This window comes from Phaseolus vulgaris, chromosome 6 (genome assembly GCF_051622355.1).
Source record: "Phaseolus vulgaris cultivar YP4 chromosome 6, ASM5162235v1, whole genome shotgun sequence".
Lineage (NCBI taxonomy): Eukaryota > Viridiplantae > Streptophyta > Magnoliopsida > Fabales > Fabaceae > Phaseolus > Phaseolus vulgaris.
This window is the reverse complement of record NC_143503.1, coordinates 33,777,969-33,797,202: the sequence shown is the minus strand read 5'-3', so window position 1 is coordinate 33,797,202 and position 19,234 is coordinate 33,777,969. Positions and strand designations below refer to the sequence as shown.

General features: G+C 29.2%; 2 protein-coding genes and 1 non-coding gene across 4 annotated transcripts; all 3 read left to right on the top strand.

Annotated features, from left to right (window-relative positions):
* Window positions 1-905: 905 nt before the first annotated feature.
* On the top strand, window positions 906-978 carry TRNAK-CUU (transfer RNA lysine (anticodon CUU)). Its single transcript has one exon. It is a non-coding gene; the product is annotated as a tRNA-Lys (tRNA).
* Window positions 979-8,793: 7,815 nt separating this feature from the next.
* LOC137833571 (protein S40-1) lies at window positions 8,794-9,348 on the top strand. The gene has a single exon (XM_068641912.2). The coding sequence runs from the start codon at window positions 8,859-8,861 to the stop codon at window positions 9,177-9,179; it is 321 nt and encodes a 106-aa protein (XP_068498013.2). The 5' UTR covers window positions 8,794-8,858; the 3' UTR covers window positions 9,180-9,348.
* Window positions 9,349-15,368: 6,020 nt separating this feature from the next.
* LOC137832425 (transcription factor GTE12) lies at window positions 15,369-19,041 on the top strand. Of its 2 annotated transcripts, none has more exons than XM_068640584.2 (11): window positions 15,369-15,548; window positions 15,972-16,789; window positions 16,948-17,008; window positions 17,079-17,225; window positions 17,319-17,368; window positions 17,464-17,515; window positions 17,609-17,692; window positions 17,778-17,899; window positions 18,011-18,077; window positions 18,285-18,406; window positions 18,492-19,041. In XM_068640584.2, the coding sequence occupies exons 2-11, from the start codon at window positions 16,067-16,069 to the stop codon at window positions 18,738-18,740; spliced, it is 1,677 nt and encodes a 558-aa protein (XP_068496685.1). In that variant the 5' UTR covers window positions 15,369-15,548; window positions 15,972-16,066; the 3' UTR covers window positions 18,741-19,041. The 2 variants fall into 2 exon arrangements, with proteins under 2 accessions (XP_068496685.1, XP_068496686.1); XM_068640585.2 differs by having other exon boundaries at window positions 17,304-17,368.
* The last annotated feature ends 193 nt before the right edge of the window (window positions 19,042-19,234 follow it).

The window sequence follows — 19,234 nt, the reverse complement described above, 5'->3', positions numbered from 1 at the left end:
TAACTGCATTTCTTTTACATATATTTAGTTACTTGCATGCTCTTTTAGTATATTTGGATGAGTTTTTTCTATAAACTCTCCTTTTGAAGAAAAAAAATAGTTTGTCCGAAGTTAATTTATAAAATCTCTCATATAATTTTTCTAAATTTAATTTTTAGCTTTTGTACAAACTAATGTTATTTTGTAGAAAAGTTTGTTCTCTTCTAAAATTACTTAGGGAGAAGTTTTTTCTTAATTTATATTCCTTTTTTTCTGGTCAAAAACTAACTTTTATCATCATTAAATAAAGGTTTCTGCTTTAGAGAATGAATTATAAACCATGTATCATAACCCTTGGGTGCTTGAGCATCTGAAAATTCTATTTTATTTTGGAAATAAGTATAGGAAATAATAAAGATTGTGATTCAAAAAACTGGCATGGCACCACATTTCTTGAGCCTTACTTTAGAATTTGTACTTGGCAAACTTATTTCATGTCTGCCTTCCAAGTAACAACAGCTTCATCAGTTGAAAATTAAGACGTGGTTTTCTTCATAAGCATCTTACACCATCTGTAGTAGTATTAAACTAATATGTAATGTTATATCCCCTCAAAACAAGTGATTCAATGTTTTGGTAGTTCAAATATATTATACAGTACTATATGTCCAGCTCAATATTGAAAATAAAGTCAAACTTTTTGTTTATGTCCAACGTATTAGAGACTCAACAAAGCTACAAAAATAATAGTGCTAACCTTTATATAAATATGTAATTATAATTTAATATTTAATTCTTTTATAGTATATAAATATGTAAATTGGGAAAATGAAATTATATTTATCATTAATTTGAAGTTAAGAGTGTGAAGTATTCTGATTAGAAGTCAACATTCTAAATTACAGTTAGTTCAAATAAAATCAAAAGCCCGTCTAGCTCAGTTGGTAGAGCGCAAGGCTCTTAACCTTGTGGTCGTGGGTTCGAGCCCCACGGTGGGCGATTTCATTTTTAATTTTATAAATCACTCTGAAATTTTTCCTTCATTTTTCTTTCTTAAAGAACTTGTGACAAGTTTCTCCCTATAAATTTTAGAAAAAAAGTTTTAAAAGAAAGTAAGTTACTTATAAATTAAAATTGGTTTACATATTCTATTTACTTTATATATAAATTATTATTTTTCAATTTGTGAATAAATTTATTTTAACTCACGAGATATAAATTTTTTAAATATTTTTTACTCTTAAAAACCCTTATAAATAAGGTTTTGCCAGCACGTGTGGAGTATCTAACGAAGAGTATAAAGAAGGCGAATCCATTTCATTTACCAGTGTCACATGTTCACCATTTCTATGATTGTTGTACTGATAGAGAATACAATTTTAATAGATACCCATCACATGCATAATCAGATAAGCCTTTTTCGACAACCATGCATATTAGATGCCCCAAAGATTAATTATTTAGCACAGGTTAATCATTCACAAAAAAAGGGTAAAAATCTTTTATGTTACAATTATTATTGTCTTTCTCAGTTCCCACGTGCTAAGAACAGTTTTTATTTTTCATTTATTTGCTTAAAATGGAAGAACTTCAACTTTACAATTTTGTTATTTGTTGGCCAGATTTTAGCATTCCATGCAGTTCTTACAATTTTATGATGTTTTCCTAATTAAACAACGATGGTTGCGTTCCTTGAAAAACAACCAGGAGAATTTTAGATTTAATTTAATTTATCATTTATGCTGAATTTAACCTTACGAGATTGACTCGTTAAACAAAGGTTGTTGTTATTTATATATTATAATTTAAAATATGAGGCACTTGGATTATTTATTTTCATTTACATAGGATATAATATCCCTTTTTAAATTTCATGGGACCCATCAATGTGATACTTGCCTTTTTAACCATTCCTTTTAATTTGAAATGACTCCATAGCTTGAGTGCCTTCCTTATGTACTGCTACAAATAATTCATGAATTTGAACTCATAATCCTTTTACTTGTATTGTATCTCCTCTAACTTGTTTCTAACGTATTAATGTGTGACTTCATTAATTTTGTATGAAATGAATTCCCATACAAGGTTGAAAACGATATACGAAATATATATATATATATATATATATATATATATATATTGTTGTTTGTCTCTTGTCCATAACTTTAATTAAGAGCGCATCTGAATCGAACCCAACTCATGCAAAATAATAAAGTAATAACTAAGAAGTAATTGGATTTTTTTAATAAAATTGGTGTAATTTTTTCCAATTTTATTAAAATGACAAATTTTAAAATGTTACGAAAATAGATAAGCACAAAGAAGACAATTTCAAATTAAAAAAGTGCTTTTTAAAAACACGACTTTAACATTAAAATAAAAATCATACTTTGATTACGTAATTTTTATTTTTATTTCTTTTGTTTTCAGTTAAACAGTATATCTAACACACACAACTTCTATTTTTTTATTTTTTTTTTTAAGTTGTACTCTTAATGCACTGACTTTTTTGTTTCTAAAAAACATGCATGTATGTTTCGTGACAACTATATTTAAGAATTTTAGTAAATAGATTTCTCAATTTGAAAAATTTGTGCATTCAATTATTTTTAATAAAAATATAAGATAAAAGTATAATAAATGATGTATCCTTGAAGTACAAATAGAGAAGAATACTGCTGTCAAAAATAGATACAAATGGGTGAACAAATTAGGGTGTCCCTCTAGAAAGAAAAATCGAGTTTGTAAAAATGCAATTGTTTGTAATAATTGTTTTATCACGACACTACGAAACACGCCTTGATTAGTAATTAATAATTTAGATTTTACATCTTTTCTACGTAATCTTTCTTATCTTAGTTACAAAACCTATTATGTAACTTAAAATAGTTTTTTGTCATGATTAATTATTTAAAGAAAATTCCCTCAGATGAAGCATATACATGGGTTTTTGAAAAAAAATTGAAAACAGAAGTCATGGGTTAACTATATGATTTCTCTAAAAACAAAAGAAATAATACAAAAATGGTGTAATTAATTAAAACATGAGACTTCGTATTTTGAAATTGTATTCTCCAAAATTGACTTATATTTTGTTAAAATTGAAAAAGAAATTAGAGTGATTTTATTAAAAAAAAACAAGTAATTGCTTGACAATGGGGCGTTTGATAGAGTGATTAGATCCTGGGAAATAATTATGAGAAGAGGATTGGGCGATTAAGTTTGCAAAAGCAAGATCCTTGCGGAGAAAAGCAAGGGAACATTGCTTGGAGAAGTGAGTTGCGCAGCATATTAGAGAAAAACAGAGAGAAAACCGAAAAGAAAGTAAGATAAAATAAAAGGATTGAGATAAAGTTAAGAAAAATTGTAGTAGTGTTGTGGAGACTTGCACGAAAACAAAGAAACGACGTGGGGAACGTAGCAGCGAAGCAGGATTAATGATGAAGAGGAGAAACCCTGGGAGCACGTGGAAAAGTGGGGGCGTGACATCAGCACGGGACACGTGTTGCAAAATGAGTGGGCGGTGAGGTTGGAAATCCTGGTACGCAGAGGTGACAGGTATTATGTGGATGAGGTGTGGGGCCCACGGTGGCAGAGAGAGGATTGTGGCCTCGGGAAATGGAGGCTTGGCTTGAGATGCGCGAAGGTGTAGTAAAACACATACAGTTAGCTTTATCGCCACGCTTTTCACCCAATCAATCATTGTTGCGCTTTCCAATGCTGCTACCATACATAACATCTCATTAATAATATACTTTCCTATTTTATATAATCTTATTATTATATGCTCATTAATAACAACACAACATCTCTTTCTACACGTAAATATCAATTAACGTAGGATGTTTTTTTTACTTCTATTCTCAGTTTCTAACAACTTTTAGGTTGACTTCAATCTCGATGCTCTTTCTTCCGCTCTGCATTACCTAAACAAATATTTTCAACATTTCAACTTAGGATGTTAGTTTTGTCCGTAATAAATTTTTCAATTTAACAAATTAGTCTAAATGCCTTTTTTCTTTTCTGTCTCATCACTCATGTCTCATCACTCAGTTATAGACTATTCTATAATCTACATTATGAAGACACTATTGCAACACTATATTATAATTCAAACTTGTGACATAATCTCGTGAAGTCCAAACACAGAAACATTGAACTAAGAAAAAAGTTGCACCACTATACTTACATGAACTGTGTATATCTCAAACAGAGCATAGTGTTCAATAATGTTGCCCATAAATACACATTGAGGAAATATTGTCAATACTTAGATAGAAAAAAGGAAAACAAAGATCTTGGGACCACGGACTCATTTTCTCATCTAAAACGCAAATGAATGCACATCCAAAACATGGAAAGTAAATGCAATCTTTTTTTTTTCTTCTCTGCGATATTTATAAACTAAAAACTTCAAAAGAATTCAATTAATTAATAGTAGGGACCACCTGTGTACTGTTTTCCAAATATGGTTATGAATTATTTGGATTCAAAATTTCTAATTAATTACTATTTATTAAATTTACAAGTATTATCTACAACTATTTTAATTTAAAAAATGAGTAAAAAATATTATCTTCTTAAAATCTTTCCCATACCATAAAGAGTTAGTTAGTGTATCAATGGTGTAAATGAAGAATGTTTTATCCAGTAAGCTTGTTGACATGTATTATAATTATCTTAAATATTATATTAATGATAATTTTTCATTTATTAATATTGTGATTTTTCTATAATTTGGTACATATGCTGCTGATATATACAATATCACTAATTTTTTTTATAACTAGTTTTTGCTGAAAAAATTGATTAATAGTCTTAACGATGTATTATCTTCCAACTTTTTTTATTTACAAAATAAGAATTCAAAATATTATTATTATTTCAGAGAATCAAATTATGTACCACTAGAAGAACTAACTTATTCATAGGAAAATTAAATTTATTATAATAAATTAATGTAAAAAGATCTAAGATAAAATTATATAAATATATTATAACTTTTGGCACTCTAAATTTTTAAACTTTTATATATAGTATATATCACAAGTTAGAAAAAATAAAATAGTTTCTATTCTCACTCGTAATATCATATATCCTTGTATTAAATATGATTATAGTAGTTTGTAAATACATCTAAATATATATATATATATATATATTTTAGTATTTTCACTAATACACGACAAATTACAATTTAATTGTTTATAAATAGGGATATAAGAATCATGAATTAGTGCATCTCAATGAGATTAAAAATTTGAAGGAAGGGAAGACTCACACTGTTCTCTAAATATGTTAATGTTGACTGTATTAGTGATAAAAAAATAATATATATATATATATATATATATAAATTGAGTATATTATTTTATTTTTTCCGTAATTGTTTGTCAATATTCAATCTTACATATCCTTCATCAAAACCTATGTAAAAGATTATAGCTTATCCATAAAGAGTTATAATATAAATCACATATAATGTAAAACTATAGCAAATATCTCATCATATTAATGGCGTCATGTCTTCAACTTTAACAGATGAATTATTATATGGTTAAGTGATCACACATTGCATTTAGACAAGAGAATATAATTATGAGGTAACTCTTGATTGAGTGGATTCTCGTTGTTTGAAAGATGTTACTTGTTGTATAATTAGTAAGTATTGATTTAACTCGATTTAGACACTTAAATTGAACAAATTAATTTTATTTTTTTTGTAAAATAAAAGGGTTACCAACTTAAAAATTCAAAAATGTTTATAATAAAAATAATTAATTACTTGAAGTTCTTTACCCATGTTAAATGATTTTTGTTAGAAGCAAGAAGTAGTTGAGTGGTTTTGAATCAATATAGAAAGTTTCCTATGAGCAAAGAAAATTGGCCATGAGCAAAACTAAGAAAGAAAACACCCCAAAATTTCACTTCAAAGTGTTAAGAGGAGATAAATGTTGCTAAGTGAACATGTTCTAAACAAATGTGCATTTTGAGCTCAAAATCTGATATATGAGTCGCAAATGCACTCAACACACGGAAGTCCTCAAAATGAAGAAAGGTAATTCGTTGAGCGAGTTACAAATGAGCTTAACACAAATGAAACCTTCAAATGAAGAATTGCAATGAGCTCAGCGAAACATTCAGGAGTTGAGTATAAGAAATCCACCAAAGACAAGTTGTTTGGTAGTATAAGAGAAGTTGTAATAATATAATGCATCTATGAAAAATAAATGCAAATTACTTTTCAAATCTCGTTCAAATCTCAATACATATTAAGGATTATAATAATTACATTAACAATTTTTTTTCAACTATATTATATTTATCTCGGTTCAATTATCGAAAGAAATTATCAATAATCTTATAATTTTAAAAATAATCACTCACCTTAGTTTCTCAACACCTCAACAATCACCTCTTTCTTAAGAAAAGATACTTAGTGCACACTCAAATAAGTTTCATTAACCTCATATACTATACACAATTTAGTTACAACATTTATAATATTTCAACTATCCTATTCTTCACATATCCAAATAATTATCAAACTAATTAAATACTAAAATTAACTTTCCTTGTTTTTTTAAACAGGATGCATACTTGTAAATTTTTTCATTATACTCTTCATAAAACTTAACTATAATTCCACAACTTAAATCATCTACATTAGTAACATAGATTCCTAACCGGAATCTCATAATAAGAAAGTTTCAAGTACAACTAAAAGCTTTATACTTAGTAGTAAGTAAAAAAAAATTCAACTTATTTTGATTTTCTCTTTATTACTTTTTCATAGTTCTATTCTTCCAATATAACATTTTCATGATTTCTAATAAAATAAAATATATAATATGTCTATAAAAAAATCATTTTCCATTTAAAATTTATTGTTAATAAAAATTTCAAATCTTATACCATATGCCAATTTTCTCAACATTATTTTTTTAAATGAGATAAATATATATATTTTTACATAAAATATATTATTTCACTCATAAAATATAGAATTACAGTACTAAGACGTGCATTATCGTATTAAAATGTCTACTAACAACTGAATTATGTAATTAAAATAATTTATAATGGAAAAAAATTGAATTCGTTGTACGATCATTCTGTAACTTTGTACTGTCCTTAACTGTGTACTTGGTCCTTCACTGCAACATATTCCTATTATGACATTTTTATTTTTTTATCAAATAAGATATTAAAATATATTATAAACCGGTTAAAAGAAATGGTCAGATGCATCCAAAATGACTGAAATGACAGGTAAGTTATGTTTTTTTTTTACCTAAAATACTTTCACTAATTTTTCTAATATTTTATAACAATATATTTATTTTTTTATTAATATTACAGTGTTTAATTTTACAGAGCACTCTACAGTTCTTTAATCAATAGTTTATTAAAAAAATTGTAGTTATTTATCCTCAAAGATTTTTAAATTATGTAAATTAATTACTGTTACTAACAATTAATTTTCAAATTATTAAAAAAAGTGTACCATATTTAAATGAATTATTGAAAAAATCCAATATTATAAAAAAAAATCATTGTCCTATCATAATTAAAGTTATTAATATTGAATTATTATTTTTAAAAGGAACATTAAGATTATTTTTAATTATTGGGTATTATAAAAGTTGTAACACTGACTGTACTTCAGAATTAACCTCTATCCATTTTTGTGTACATCTTATGGTACGAGTAATGTATTAAATAGTAAGATAAAAGAAAGCTTCATACTTATAAAAAAATTTGAAAAACATTAATTATCTTAAATTTATAATTTCTTATAAACACTTATTTTTGTGTGGTAATAACTACAACCGTGTAATAGTTAATGCAGTTTCAATTATAAAAAAAATGTTATAAAAGTGTCTATTTATATAATATTTTAATAGTTTAATATATAGAGATTCTATTACAGGATTTAATGTCGGGTCTATTCATCTACTTTGTCATCATTTGAAAAGGATTAAAAAGAAAAGAAAAAAGGTATTTTAGTAATACTTCGGCCAAAACACTCATAGCACATTGATTGTAGCAAAAAAAACAGCTACTTTTTCTAGTCTCTATGTCTTCTGTCAGAAATCTTACTTTGTATAAGTTACTATGGTTTGACACGCTAAGTTAAAATCCGTTTTAACTTTACGAGGTTTAGATAACGATGAAGCAGTAACCACGTATGTAAGCAATCACACTTATCGTCTACATTCATCTTAGTTATAGATAGTTAATTAACCGACAATTATCAATTATGATATGCAACAACAGTTGAAACAGCATCAAACCTTTGTGTATAAATTCATTTGTCTTTGGAAAATAACAGAATTCATAACCGATGCAGCAATCATTGAAATCATGCAGTTAGCATTTAGAAAACCATAAACTCTTAACTTAATTCAATATAGTTTTTTCTGGATAAACATTAAACCTCAGCATTGAACAAAGATGTAAATAAATAATTCATTAGATTCCGAAACATGAAATAAGGTAAAAAAGAGGAGAAATTCAACTTGGAACCACGTGTATAGTTAAGATAAGAGCATTGGTGTGATTTTAAATTGGGATTAACTAGAGAGAAGGCAGGGTAGGAGTTAATTGCAAGAAAAGGAAATGTGGTGGTATTGAAATGAAGAAAACAAAAAGTGGGACCCACAAGGGAGAAAATAAGGAGCTGGAAAATGAGCCGACTCAGTGAATGAAACAATCTATAATGACGCCATCTGACAACACAAACCAATCCAAGTGTACTATCTACGTTTCAAAAGGATCCCTTCCCCGTTCTTATAAATAAAACCCCAACCCTTCACTGTTTCATTCCCAAACCTCATTTAACCCCAAAATAATTCGTAAAATCTTAACCCAAACAAATGTCTGAGGAGTTCACGGAATCCGAGATTGTCTTCTCGGACCACAGCCTCCATCAAGAGGTCAAGTTGGGGGCCTCCCAGCCGCAGAGGGTGGTGATTTCAAAGCCTGTGAATATACCCGATGGAATGGTCCGGCGGGGGGACTCCAGCGAGGAGGAGGAGACGGAGGAGATGACGCCGCCGCATGAGATCGTGAGGCGGAGGGTGGCGGCAAAAATGGCGTTCTCAGTTTGCACCGGGAATGGGAGGACTTTGAAGGGACGAGATTTGAGTCAGGTTAGAAATTCGATCCTCAGGTTGACTGGGTTTCTGGAAGCGTGACATTTGAAGAAGCTGGAAAAACTGAAAGCAAAAACAACAAAACTTGTCTCCGTTCCTTGCTTTTGCTATTGATTGATTATTGGGTTAGCCTGAGATCTTTTTTTGAGTCTCCTTAATTGTTTGTAACAGCGAACATTTGAAGCTTAGAAATAAAATAAATTAATTTTCAGTTTTTAATTATGCTTTATTGTTTAATTTTATATGCATTCAGTTTTCTTCTTCGAGATTGCTTCTGCGTGTTGGATGTTCCAAGGTGTGCGCAGTGCACCCACTTCTTCTTCATCTTCTCTGATAGAAGATAAATTCAAAAGGAAGGCTTTTTCCTTCTTTTGAAGTTCAAACTTCAACACTCATGGTCTTCCCGTGTTGGGTGTTTCGCCATTAAAATGAAATCTTTGAACACTAAAAAGGAAAATTATAAAAAAAGGAAATATTTTAGTTTATAAGCACATTATCTTAATAATACACTTTGTTTTTGTTTTTTTTTATTTAGTTATGTGATGACATTTGGTTCAAATTTACTTTGGAAAAAAATAATTAATCCGAGTGAGATTGAACTCCAATAATTAAATTAAAAGAGTGAAGAACTCCAAGGGGTTCTAGTTTAAAGGTCTTAATAATCATTCAGTCAAGAAATTCAAAATATTTTTTTTTATCGGAGTGCATTAAAAATATACAGAGAATATACCATGGATAGAACTTCAATATACCTTTTTAACAAATACACAGTTATTTAATATTCTTTTAGGACTCATGTATAAAAATAATAATCAATTTTAGGCTAATTACAAAATAAATTAGTATAATTTAATTCTACTAATGATATTTTTTAAAAATATTTTTGGGGCTATATAATTAATTAAGATAAAAGTAATTAAAGTTTTAGTTACATGTAATAGAGTTTTAAGATAATTGTTACCTGTAATTATATATAGAGGCAGTATCTTGGTACAAAGGTGGTCAAAGTATAAAAAGTTATCTACGATACTTCTTTTGCCCTGTTATAAAAAGAAGTTTGATTTGGCTTTTCTTTATTATAATTAATTTAAAATGTTTTCTCAGTTAATTTTTTTTTGTCTATATTCCTTTAAAGTCTTATATCTATGGGAGTTTAACTTCTTGTGTGAAGACTATTTTGTAATATTGCCTTGATTATTCAAGTACATCATGAATTAAACTTAAAATAATAAATGTATTAAAACAAAATAACTTTAAAGAATTAAAACTAATAAAAAAAATAAAAACACGTCTCACTAATGGTCAATAAAGTTTAATGTCACTAATTAAAAAAAACTATTGTTTAATTATAACAAATTAATTAACTGGCTCTTATGATGAGTAATGAAAAAAATTCAGTTCCATTAAACATGTTTTTACTTTATGGATTTGAACATGTAAACACATGGAAAGGAAGCAGTATAAAATTTAATGAGATGCATTATTTTGGGTGGGCTCTTTGAAAAATAAATAGATAAAATAACATTTGGTTTTAATTATGAGAAAATAAACAGTAAAAGTACATGCATAAATTATTAGTTGCCTCTTTTTCTCTATAATGACAAAAGTAGATTCTTAATATATTAATAGTGTGATGACAAAATAGAATGGTTGATAACTTAATTTGGGATTCCATGTACACCCACCAATATTTTTTTTTCTCAACTACAAATTTGTTTCCTAAGCTAAGACATATGTGCTCAGTATAATTTTTGTCTTCAATATAAATTTTGAAATATTTGCTGTAATATTAATAATTAATAGTGTCATCATGTATTATAATTTTTAGTTGAATGAGAAGTAAACATTAAGATTGAGTAAGAGAGGTACACCAAAAAAAGAAGTTGAGTGAACAATGTACCAATTTGTACACTACGTCTAGATACAATGTCAACAATAGTGTTCCTTATCCTTTAACAGTTAACTTTTAATTAATTTTTAATTAAAACTTGTAGTGCATGTATATTGAATAGGTGGTTTAACCTCGTACGGCACATGTGAAAATAGAAGAACAAAAATTGTCTCTTCATATATTAACTATTAAACTATAAATTAGTAATTAAAGTGTCAAATAAAGAGGTGGCATTGAAGAGATTATTTTAAAGACAAATATTCAAAATGAACAGAAAAAAAAGAAAAAAAGTGATGATGATCGTAGAATGGTATCACATCATTGTGATGAAGTTTACTAGCACATCATGATTGAAATGAGATTGTGAACTATGTGGAGAATAGGAATTGCGCGTGACTATCTTTATCCTTGGGGTAAAAGACAAGTTCGATATTTTCTATGGTTACATTTGATTAATTTTTTAATGAAAGAAAGCTAGGACAAAGACCCATGAAGAAAGTTAAAAAGAATCATAAGAATGTTTCGGTGGCATTATCCATTTAGACAAATCCTTTGTTGTCGAAAGCATGCAAATTAAAGAGAATAAGTTTCGTGCGGGGAAAAGTGTACCAATGGCTTGGGGTACTTGGTAGGATTTTGGAAAGGTAGATTGGAAGATGGAATAAAAGTGATTAGAAAAGTTAGGGAAAATGATTTTGACGGACACGTATAAAGGGATTTCGCTTTCGGGCTTCACATTGGGATATGGTTTTCATGGCCCGTGATATTCCATCACATTTTCTTATTTTATTTGTCATACTTGGAGGATTGTACTTGTCTATAGCGCATCAGGGATCACTCTTTCTAGCTACTTCTTACTTACCTTAGAATTAAAGATTTCTTTTTTATGTTGAAATAATTAACCATTCTGAATTTTCATGTCTTTTCTACACTGTAAAACTTATCCTTGCTTATCTCATAACTACATCATAACATAACTAACTACAAACTTAGGATTAATTTACCTTGTAAAAAAGTTTGGCATAACCCAACTTTCTTTTAATACTACTAATAATAACAACTTTGTTTAATAATAATAAATAATATGACAAATATTTTATCTTATTGTTATTATTTGTAACTACACTCTTAGGTTGTATTTGGATGAAGGGTTCCTCAGTTGGCAAAGAAGAAAGATCGAGTGTGATGTTTGTTTGCTTCAAAATGAATGCGAGCGAGTGAAATGATGATTTAAGGGAGAGCGTTTCTCTCACATGAGTGAATTTCAAAGGAAAATCATCTAGGTGTCCTTTTGCATGTAATGTTTCATTTATCAACATTGATTTTGTTATATTTTTTCAACTATAATCGATTATCCTAAACTTTATTATTAATGCATAATTGATCATCCTTATATTTTGAGTTGATAATCAATTATGTCAATTTTTGTACGCGTTCTATGATCAGTAATGAGTTATATATTTGTGATGGATAAATGTTATATATTTTGTATGTTATGACTTTTGTGTATTAATTTTTTCTTAAATTTCATACTCATGTAGTTTTGAAATATTTTCATATTTTTAGATATTATGTAGTTTAATACATTTCAAATTATTTTTAAACATTTTTTTTATAATTTTTAATATTAAAATTTAATTTATAACTGAAAATTTTATTTATATGACAACTTTACATGTCTCGATAATGGTAAGTAACTCATTTTTTTTCAAAAACAAAAATAATTATTCAACGGTATTGAAAATAATTTACAAAATTTTAATTAACTAAAATATACACAAAAAATACCTTTTATTTTATTTTTTAATTATTTCTAAAGACAACGATAAATTTGTAAAGTTACATTTTGAACTTTTTTTAAACATCTAACATCCAACACATTGAATAATTTTTTTCCACAAATTCACTAAAGACATTTTAATCCAAACAATCTGACTTTCTTCACACTTTCTTCTCAACTCACTCCAAATTCACCCCTCAAATCCTCATACATATACTCCCTAATCAAAACAAAACAAATTAAAATTTATCAAAACAAAAGTCACAAAAATGTCAAATAAAAAATAAATTCACTTAGAAAGGGTCTACTGTATTTTATGAATAATTTTTTTATATGTATTATATTAAAGTATTTTATTTAAATATAATAAGGTCAGTTAACTTTAAATATTCGTTATAATGAATTTAGGACTCGTTGACTAAAAGAACTAAAATAATTTAGAAAAAAAATAGTCATGAAACTAAACTAAATATTTGAAGAGAAATGTATATTCAATATTGTATACTCAAAATGCATGTTGTGTGCCCTTTATTTCGGTGGACTACTTGGCTTTTGGACAAAATAACGAGTAAGGTTTAGTTTTTTTTAATATTTTTTTCGTTATTTTTTGGTATTTATTTTGTTATAATAAATTAAGTTGTTTGGGTGTTAAAGATTATAATATTAGTTATACACTTTACGAAAAATATTTTGTCACGTGCAAATATAAATAATTGTAATAAATATTTTGGTTAAACAACGAGAGGGAGAAGAAAAAAAAAATTGGAAAAAATTGAAGAAGGTGAGAATAATCAAATCATTAAAAAAATACTATGATGCAAAGAGACAAAGACTTATTGTGTTTATGGGACAAAGAGACAATTGAGATACTTGATTCATTCATTAACAATGGCTATGTAGGTGTTGAAGGGGAGTGGAAGAAAAAAAAGAAGGAAGATAGTGAAGTATATGAATGAATGGAGGGATGACATGAGAAAATCAATCTTAATAGAATGAATAATGGAAAGAGAGGAAGGTACAAGAAGAATTTTGGAAGATAGTAGTGTATTGTGAATTTATTATGTTTTTTTACTGTCTCTTATTTATTTGGTGGATTATTTTAATGACGACATTTGATTGGTGCATATGATAAATATTCTTTAATGGATATTGTATATTATATAAATATGTTAGCGTTTCTTTATGATTGTTATTAAATGGTTAATTTTGTTAGTTACTACTATAATTATTACGTGTGTTGTGTGTAAATGAACTTAACTAACTTGTAAAATAATTGGATTAACATGTATGTAATTTATCCTTAGTCATTCTTTTAATTATTTATTTCTTGATTGATACACTTTCACGCTTAAATAAATTGTCAAAAAGATTAAATGTTCAATAATAGATAATAAGTTAATAATAAGATTATAAATATATATACCTTTTGAATAAAGTTCTCTATTAAAGTTGAGGAAAATTCAAATAAGTTTAAAGCGAAAGCTTGACAAATGGAGATAGATAATATTATTATCTATACACTTGAAGCAACAATTGATATGCCTAATAAAAAAAGATAATATATACACAATATTTTAATAAAAGAAAAGTAAATAAAATTATATTTTTCACTATAATATCAAATATTCTACGTATCAAGGAAGATGATACATAAAATCTGAATGTAAATGTTGACAAATTATACTAAATAATCTAAAAAAGATTGTTAAGAAGTATATGATTTGAAAAAAATATGATAGAAAATAAAATAATTAATATATATATATATATATATATATATATATATATATAAGTTTATCATTATTAAGATATCATAATAATAAAAAAGCTAAAAAGATAGTTCTCAAAAGGAAGAATTAAGGGTAAGAATAACGAGGAAGAATAGTTTCACTTGTTTTTTTATAATATTATGGAAGTAAACTTAATTTTAAAAGTCAATTTTAATTACAGTAATAACTCGATATGAATAATCAAGAATTAAAGATTTATTTATAGTACCAATTTGAACATAATAAAAAAACGTGATGGTGTGTGTATTTTAGAACGTGTTGATAGATGAAAAGGCGCCATATAAAGGTGTCACGTTCGTTTTGCAATTTGCCAGGCTGGCATCAAGAATTTCAAACGGGCCGAAGAAGCCCAAACTTTTACAGCCGCCGTATTCGTACCCAATTATTACCATTACATCACTCCTCGCCGTATATCTCGCGGCTTAAAATTGAACAGATCTCGAATATTGTGTTCAAGATAAAAATATATTAGATATTTCCTTTATTATGGCTAAATATTTTCCGTTGATAGATATTTCCTTTATTAAATCTAAATATTGACTCTTGATATATATTTCCTTTATTACAGCTAAATATTTTCTCTTGATAGATATTTCCTTTATTATAACTAAATATTGACTCTTGATAGATATTTTACGCTCACAAATCACATCACAGAATAATAAATAATAAAGCCATCATTATTTGATTTCCTTTCCCTTCTGAATAATAACAGTAATTAGAGAAAGAAAAAACACGGACTAAAGCCCACGAAAAAAAACAAGAGCCGTATCTATAAATAAAAGGGAAAATAAAAAGTCAAGGTCACTCGTCGATAAGCAAAAACCCTAGAAACCACAGTGCTACGCACACTCATCGCACACTGTGGCTTTGGCAGCGCGACTCCTCTCCCTTCCTCGCGTCGATCTGCGAGAGGGGCTTTCTAGCCCCCTCTCTCTTACGCAATTCAGGTATTGTTCGTTTCCAATCCAAATTTCGATTTAGTGCACAACTCGCTGGAATTCGGCGCGTTCTTTCTTTCTGTTTTTGTTTACTCAGTGGTTTTGGTTCGCTTCGTTGATTTGAAGAGCCTTATAGTATGCTTCTATTATTCGAATTTTGGTCGACGTTAATGGCGTGGGCTGTTTTTATTCATTTAGGAATTCCTGTCTTTTTTTTTTCTTTTCTTGTTCGCGAACTATAATAGTCTCGATACAATTCTTTTGAATTCTGGGTTGGGGAAATTGTTTAATTACTGTGAACGATTGTCGCCTTCAAGAGCCTACAGTGCATGCTCTTTTTGTATTTTGTAGTTTATCAATTTTTTGACAATACATTATATACTATGTTTCCACTACGATTTCTACTGTTTATATAGTTATTTGGGTATACAGGTGATTTGTCTTTTCAATTGGGAGCCTGGCCTGTTGACGGACGCCGTCCCTTTGTCTCTGAAGTTGGAATTTTCAGCTTTCTTTATTTCATCATCATGATTACCACGGAAACTCTATTACCTAGTGCTAAATTGAAGATCAAGTTCTCAACCAAAAGGATGGAGGTTGATTCTGGGCCTAAACGTGAATTTGGACAGGAAGTCTCTCACACTGATGAAAGAAGGCGTTTTAATTCGAATGGAAAATTGTCTGGGCTGAATTCCAACAAGAGGGGACCACCAGAGAGTTTTGATAGCCAAAAGGTGAAAAACCCGAGGGTTGATCGAAAAGGGTCAGTGCAGTGTGCTACAATACTGAAGAGTTTAATGTCTCATCCATATAGTTGGGTGTTTAGCAAGCCAGTAGACCCAGTAGCTTTGAATATTCCAGATTATTTTACCATCATATCTCATCCTATGGATTTTGGAACAATTAAAACTAAGCTGGAGAGGAACATTTATTCGGGCACTGAGGAGTTTGCAGATGATGTCAGACTGACCTTCTCAAATGCAATGAAATACAATCCTCCCAGTAATGATGTTCATTTGATGGCAAAGGAACTATGTAAAATATTCGATCGAAAATGGAAAGATTTGGTTAGGAAATTGAAGTGTGAAGATGAACACAGTAAAAGCGAGACTGAAACCATCAAGGAAACTAGTGGAAGAAGTCTTGACACAATGCATTCCCGACATAAGGAATCCTGGACCAAAAAGACACATGTATCTGAAAAGAAAGGAATTCAGAAGAGTATATCATCAGCATCCAAAGATGCTAGAGTAAGTAATATTCAACGATACAATATATTTTCTGGAGTTGAAATATTAATTGATATCTTCTAACCTTTTTCTCTGTGGTACTTTGTATGCCCCATGTTTCATTTGTTTATCTGGTGGTATATTTTCCATGTGTTATATTGGCATTGTTTAACTTGCAGGTGGAGGAACCTAAATTATCTCAGATTCTCTCCAAGTTTATTGAGAAAGACTTGCACAAAGGTATGATGCTTTAAGAGTACTGTGAAGGTTTTTGGCTCTGGAAGGGAGCTAATAACTGTGTATTCTATAGGCAGAAAACGTAGCCGTGATAGAGAACACTCTGCTGGGTCTCTCAAGGCCTGTTCTACAGTGTGCCTTGTCACATGCAAGTGTAACATTTGTGGTGATACCAACTGCCATTGTGTACTTCAAGGCAATTCAACACAACTGTCATCAGGTAGTTAGACAATCTTCTGGTTGCTTATCTGATGTGTCACTTGTTTCCTTATTGACTTGTATCTGTGTACTGATTTAGATATATCATCTGAAGGATCAGAAGGAAGGGACCTAATTGCATGTGGTGCTGATACTTTGAGACGGGTATTAAAAATAGTGTTATCATTATATTAGCCAAAATAGGTTTGAGAAATCTATTTTACTTCCAAATCTTAGAAGAAATTTATGTGTACTTCCAGGATTGCCTTGCTAAATCTTCTTCATCTGTGGAGAAGAAATCAGATTCTGATGGTGAGAATAATTTATAACTTCTAATAATTAGTTATCTTCTATCTTTTTCCATGCATGCTGATTTTATAATTTTGATGTTGATATTTTGCACAGGGGCTGTTAGTTCATTGGACAGTGAACATATTTGTCCTAGTTCTAAGCATGTAACTTTTAACACTGATGCCTCTTCTGGGGAAGGTCAGTTTCTCGCTTCCTATCAAGTAAGCTGCTACTACCGTTGTATTTGAATTGAGTTGATGCTAATGTATGTTTGTTGCATTAGTTTGGAGCACGCCTATTTTGCCTGTCCAGCTTTCTCCTAAAAGGGCTCTTCGTGCCGCTATGCTTAAAAGCCGCTTTGCAGATACAATATTGAAAGCACAGCAAAAGACCCTTCTTGAGCATGTAAGACGTTTATGAATGGTGTCTTGATAGCTGAACTTTCTCCTATTTCCTCGGTAAAGGATACTTTTGAATGTCGCGTGGTTTCCTAATTTTCATTATTTTGTTTATTAGGGTGATAAACGTAATCCTCAAAAAATGCTGCTGGAAAAGGAGAGGTTGGAAAGGATTCAGCGTGAAGGTGAGTGTGATTTATTAGTTTATATTTTTTGGGACATAGAAACTTTTTTTGGGTAGAAACATCTGTACTGTTTGAATTTTGAATGCTCTAGAGTAACATCGTATGTCCATATACCATTTATCATGTTTACTTTTTCTATATATGCCATCTGTATTCTAAAAGGAACCGTTTACTCATCTTATTCATTGTATGTTGCATGCTTAACAGAAAGAGCTAGAATCGAAGCTCAAATTAAAACTGCTGAAGCTGCTGCCAGATCGAGGGCTGAGGAAGAGTCAAGGCAACGAAGAGAAAAGGAAAGAGAAGCTGCACGAGTTGCAATAGAAAAGGTTTTACTCGTAATTTAAAAGTGTGGTTGTAAGTTAAATTTTCCGTAACTATGTAAATGAGTATTTAATTTGATGTGTTATGCAGATGAAAAAAACCGTTGATATAGAACATAATATGGAGATTATTAGAGAACTGGAAAGTTTGAGTGGATGCACTCTATCTTACAAGGCGGTGGGCGGCAGAAATGGCTACAAAGTTGCATTGGATACATGGGATAAACCTCAGCTGGAGAACCCATTGGAGCGGCTTGGTTTATTTATAAAGGAAGAGTACAGCGTAGAAGATGAGGAGTTTCTGAACGGAGCCAGAGAAGAAGGGGAAATTTTTAACTGATGCAGTTTCATACCTTTCTACCAACTCTAAGTGTTTATATTAGACAGGGAAATAGACCATTATTGTACATGCACTTACTCTCTCGAATCTAGTTTTTTTGAGTATAACTACCTTACTACCCTCTTTGTCTGGGAATTAGGTGAACCGCACGCTACCAATTTTGTTTACAATCTTAAATCATTCATTTGAACACACTTAGATCAGAATTTTTATACGTGTCTGTCTTCTGATGTAAATATGTAGATAAAGATCCCAAAAAACTATACTCTTGATTAAATCGTTGCTAAAATGTTTTTGTTTACGTTTGTGTTATACCTGTATGTATTCATTGTCGGTTATTGCTTTTACAAGTGGTGGGAACATACAAGGTCAAGTTTTTATCTCCTGCCATGGAATAAATTTTGATATTAGACCGAAGACGGTTGAGGGGTTTTTTTTTTTTTGTGTAGAAAATGTGAATTTAATATGCACAACTTAATTTGTTAAATTATTGT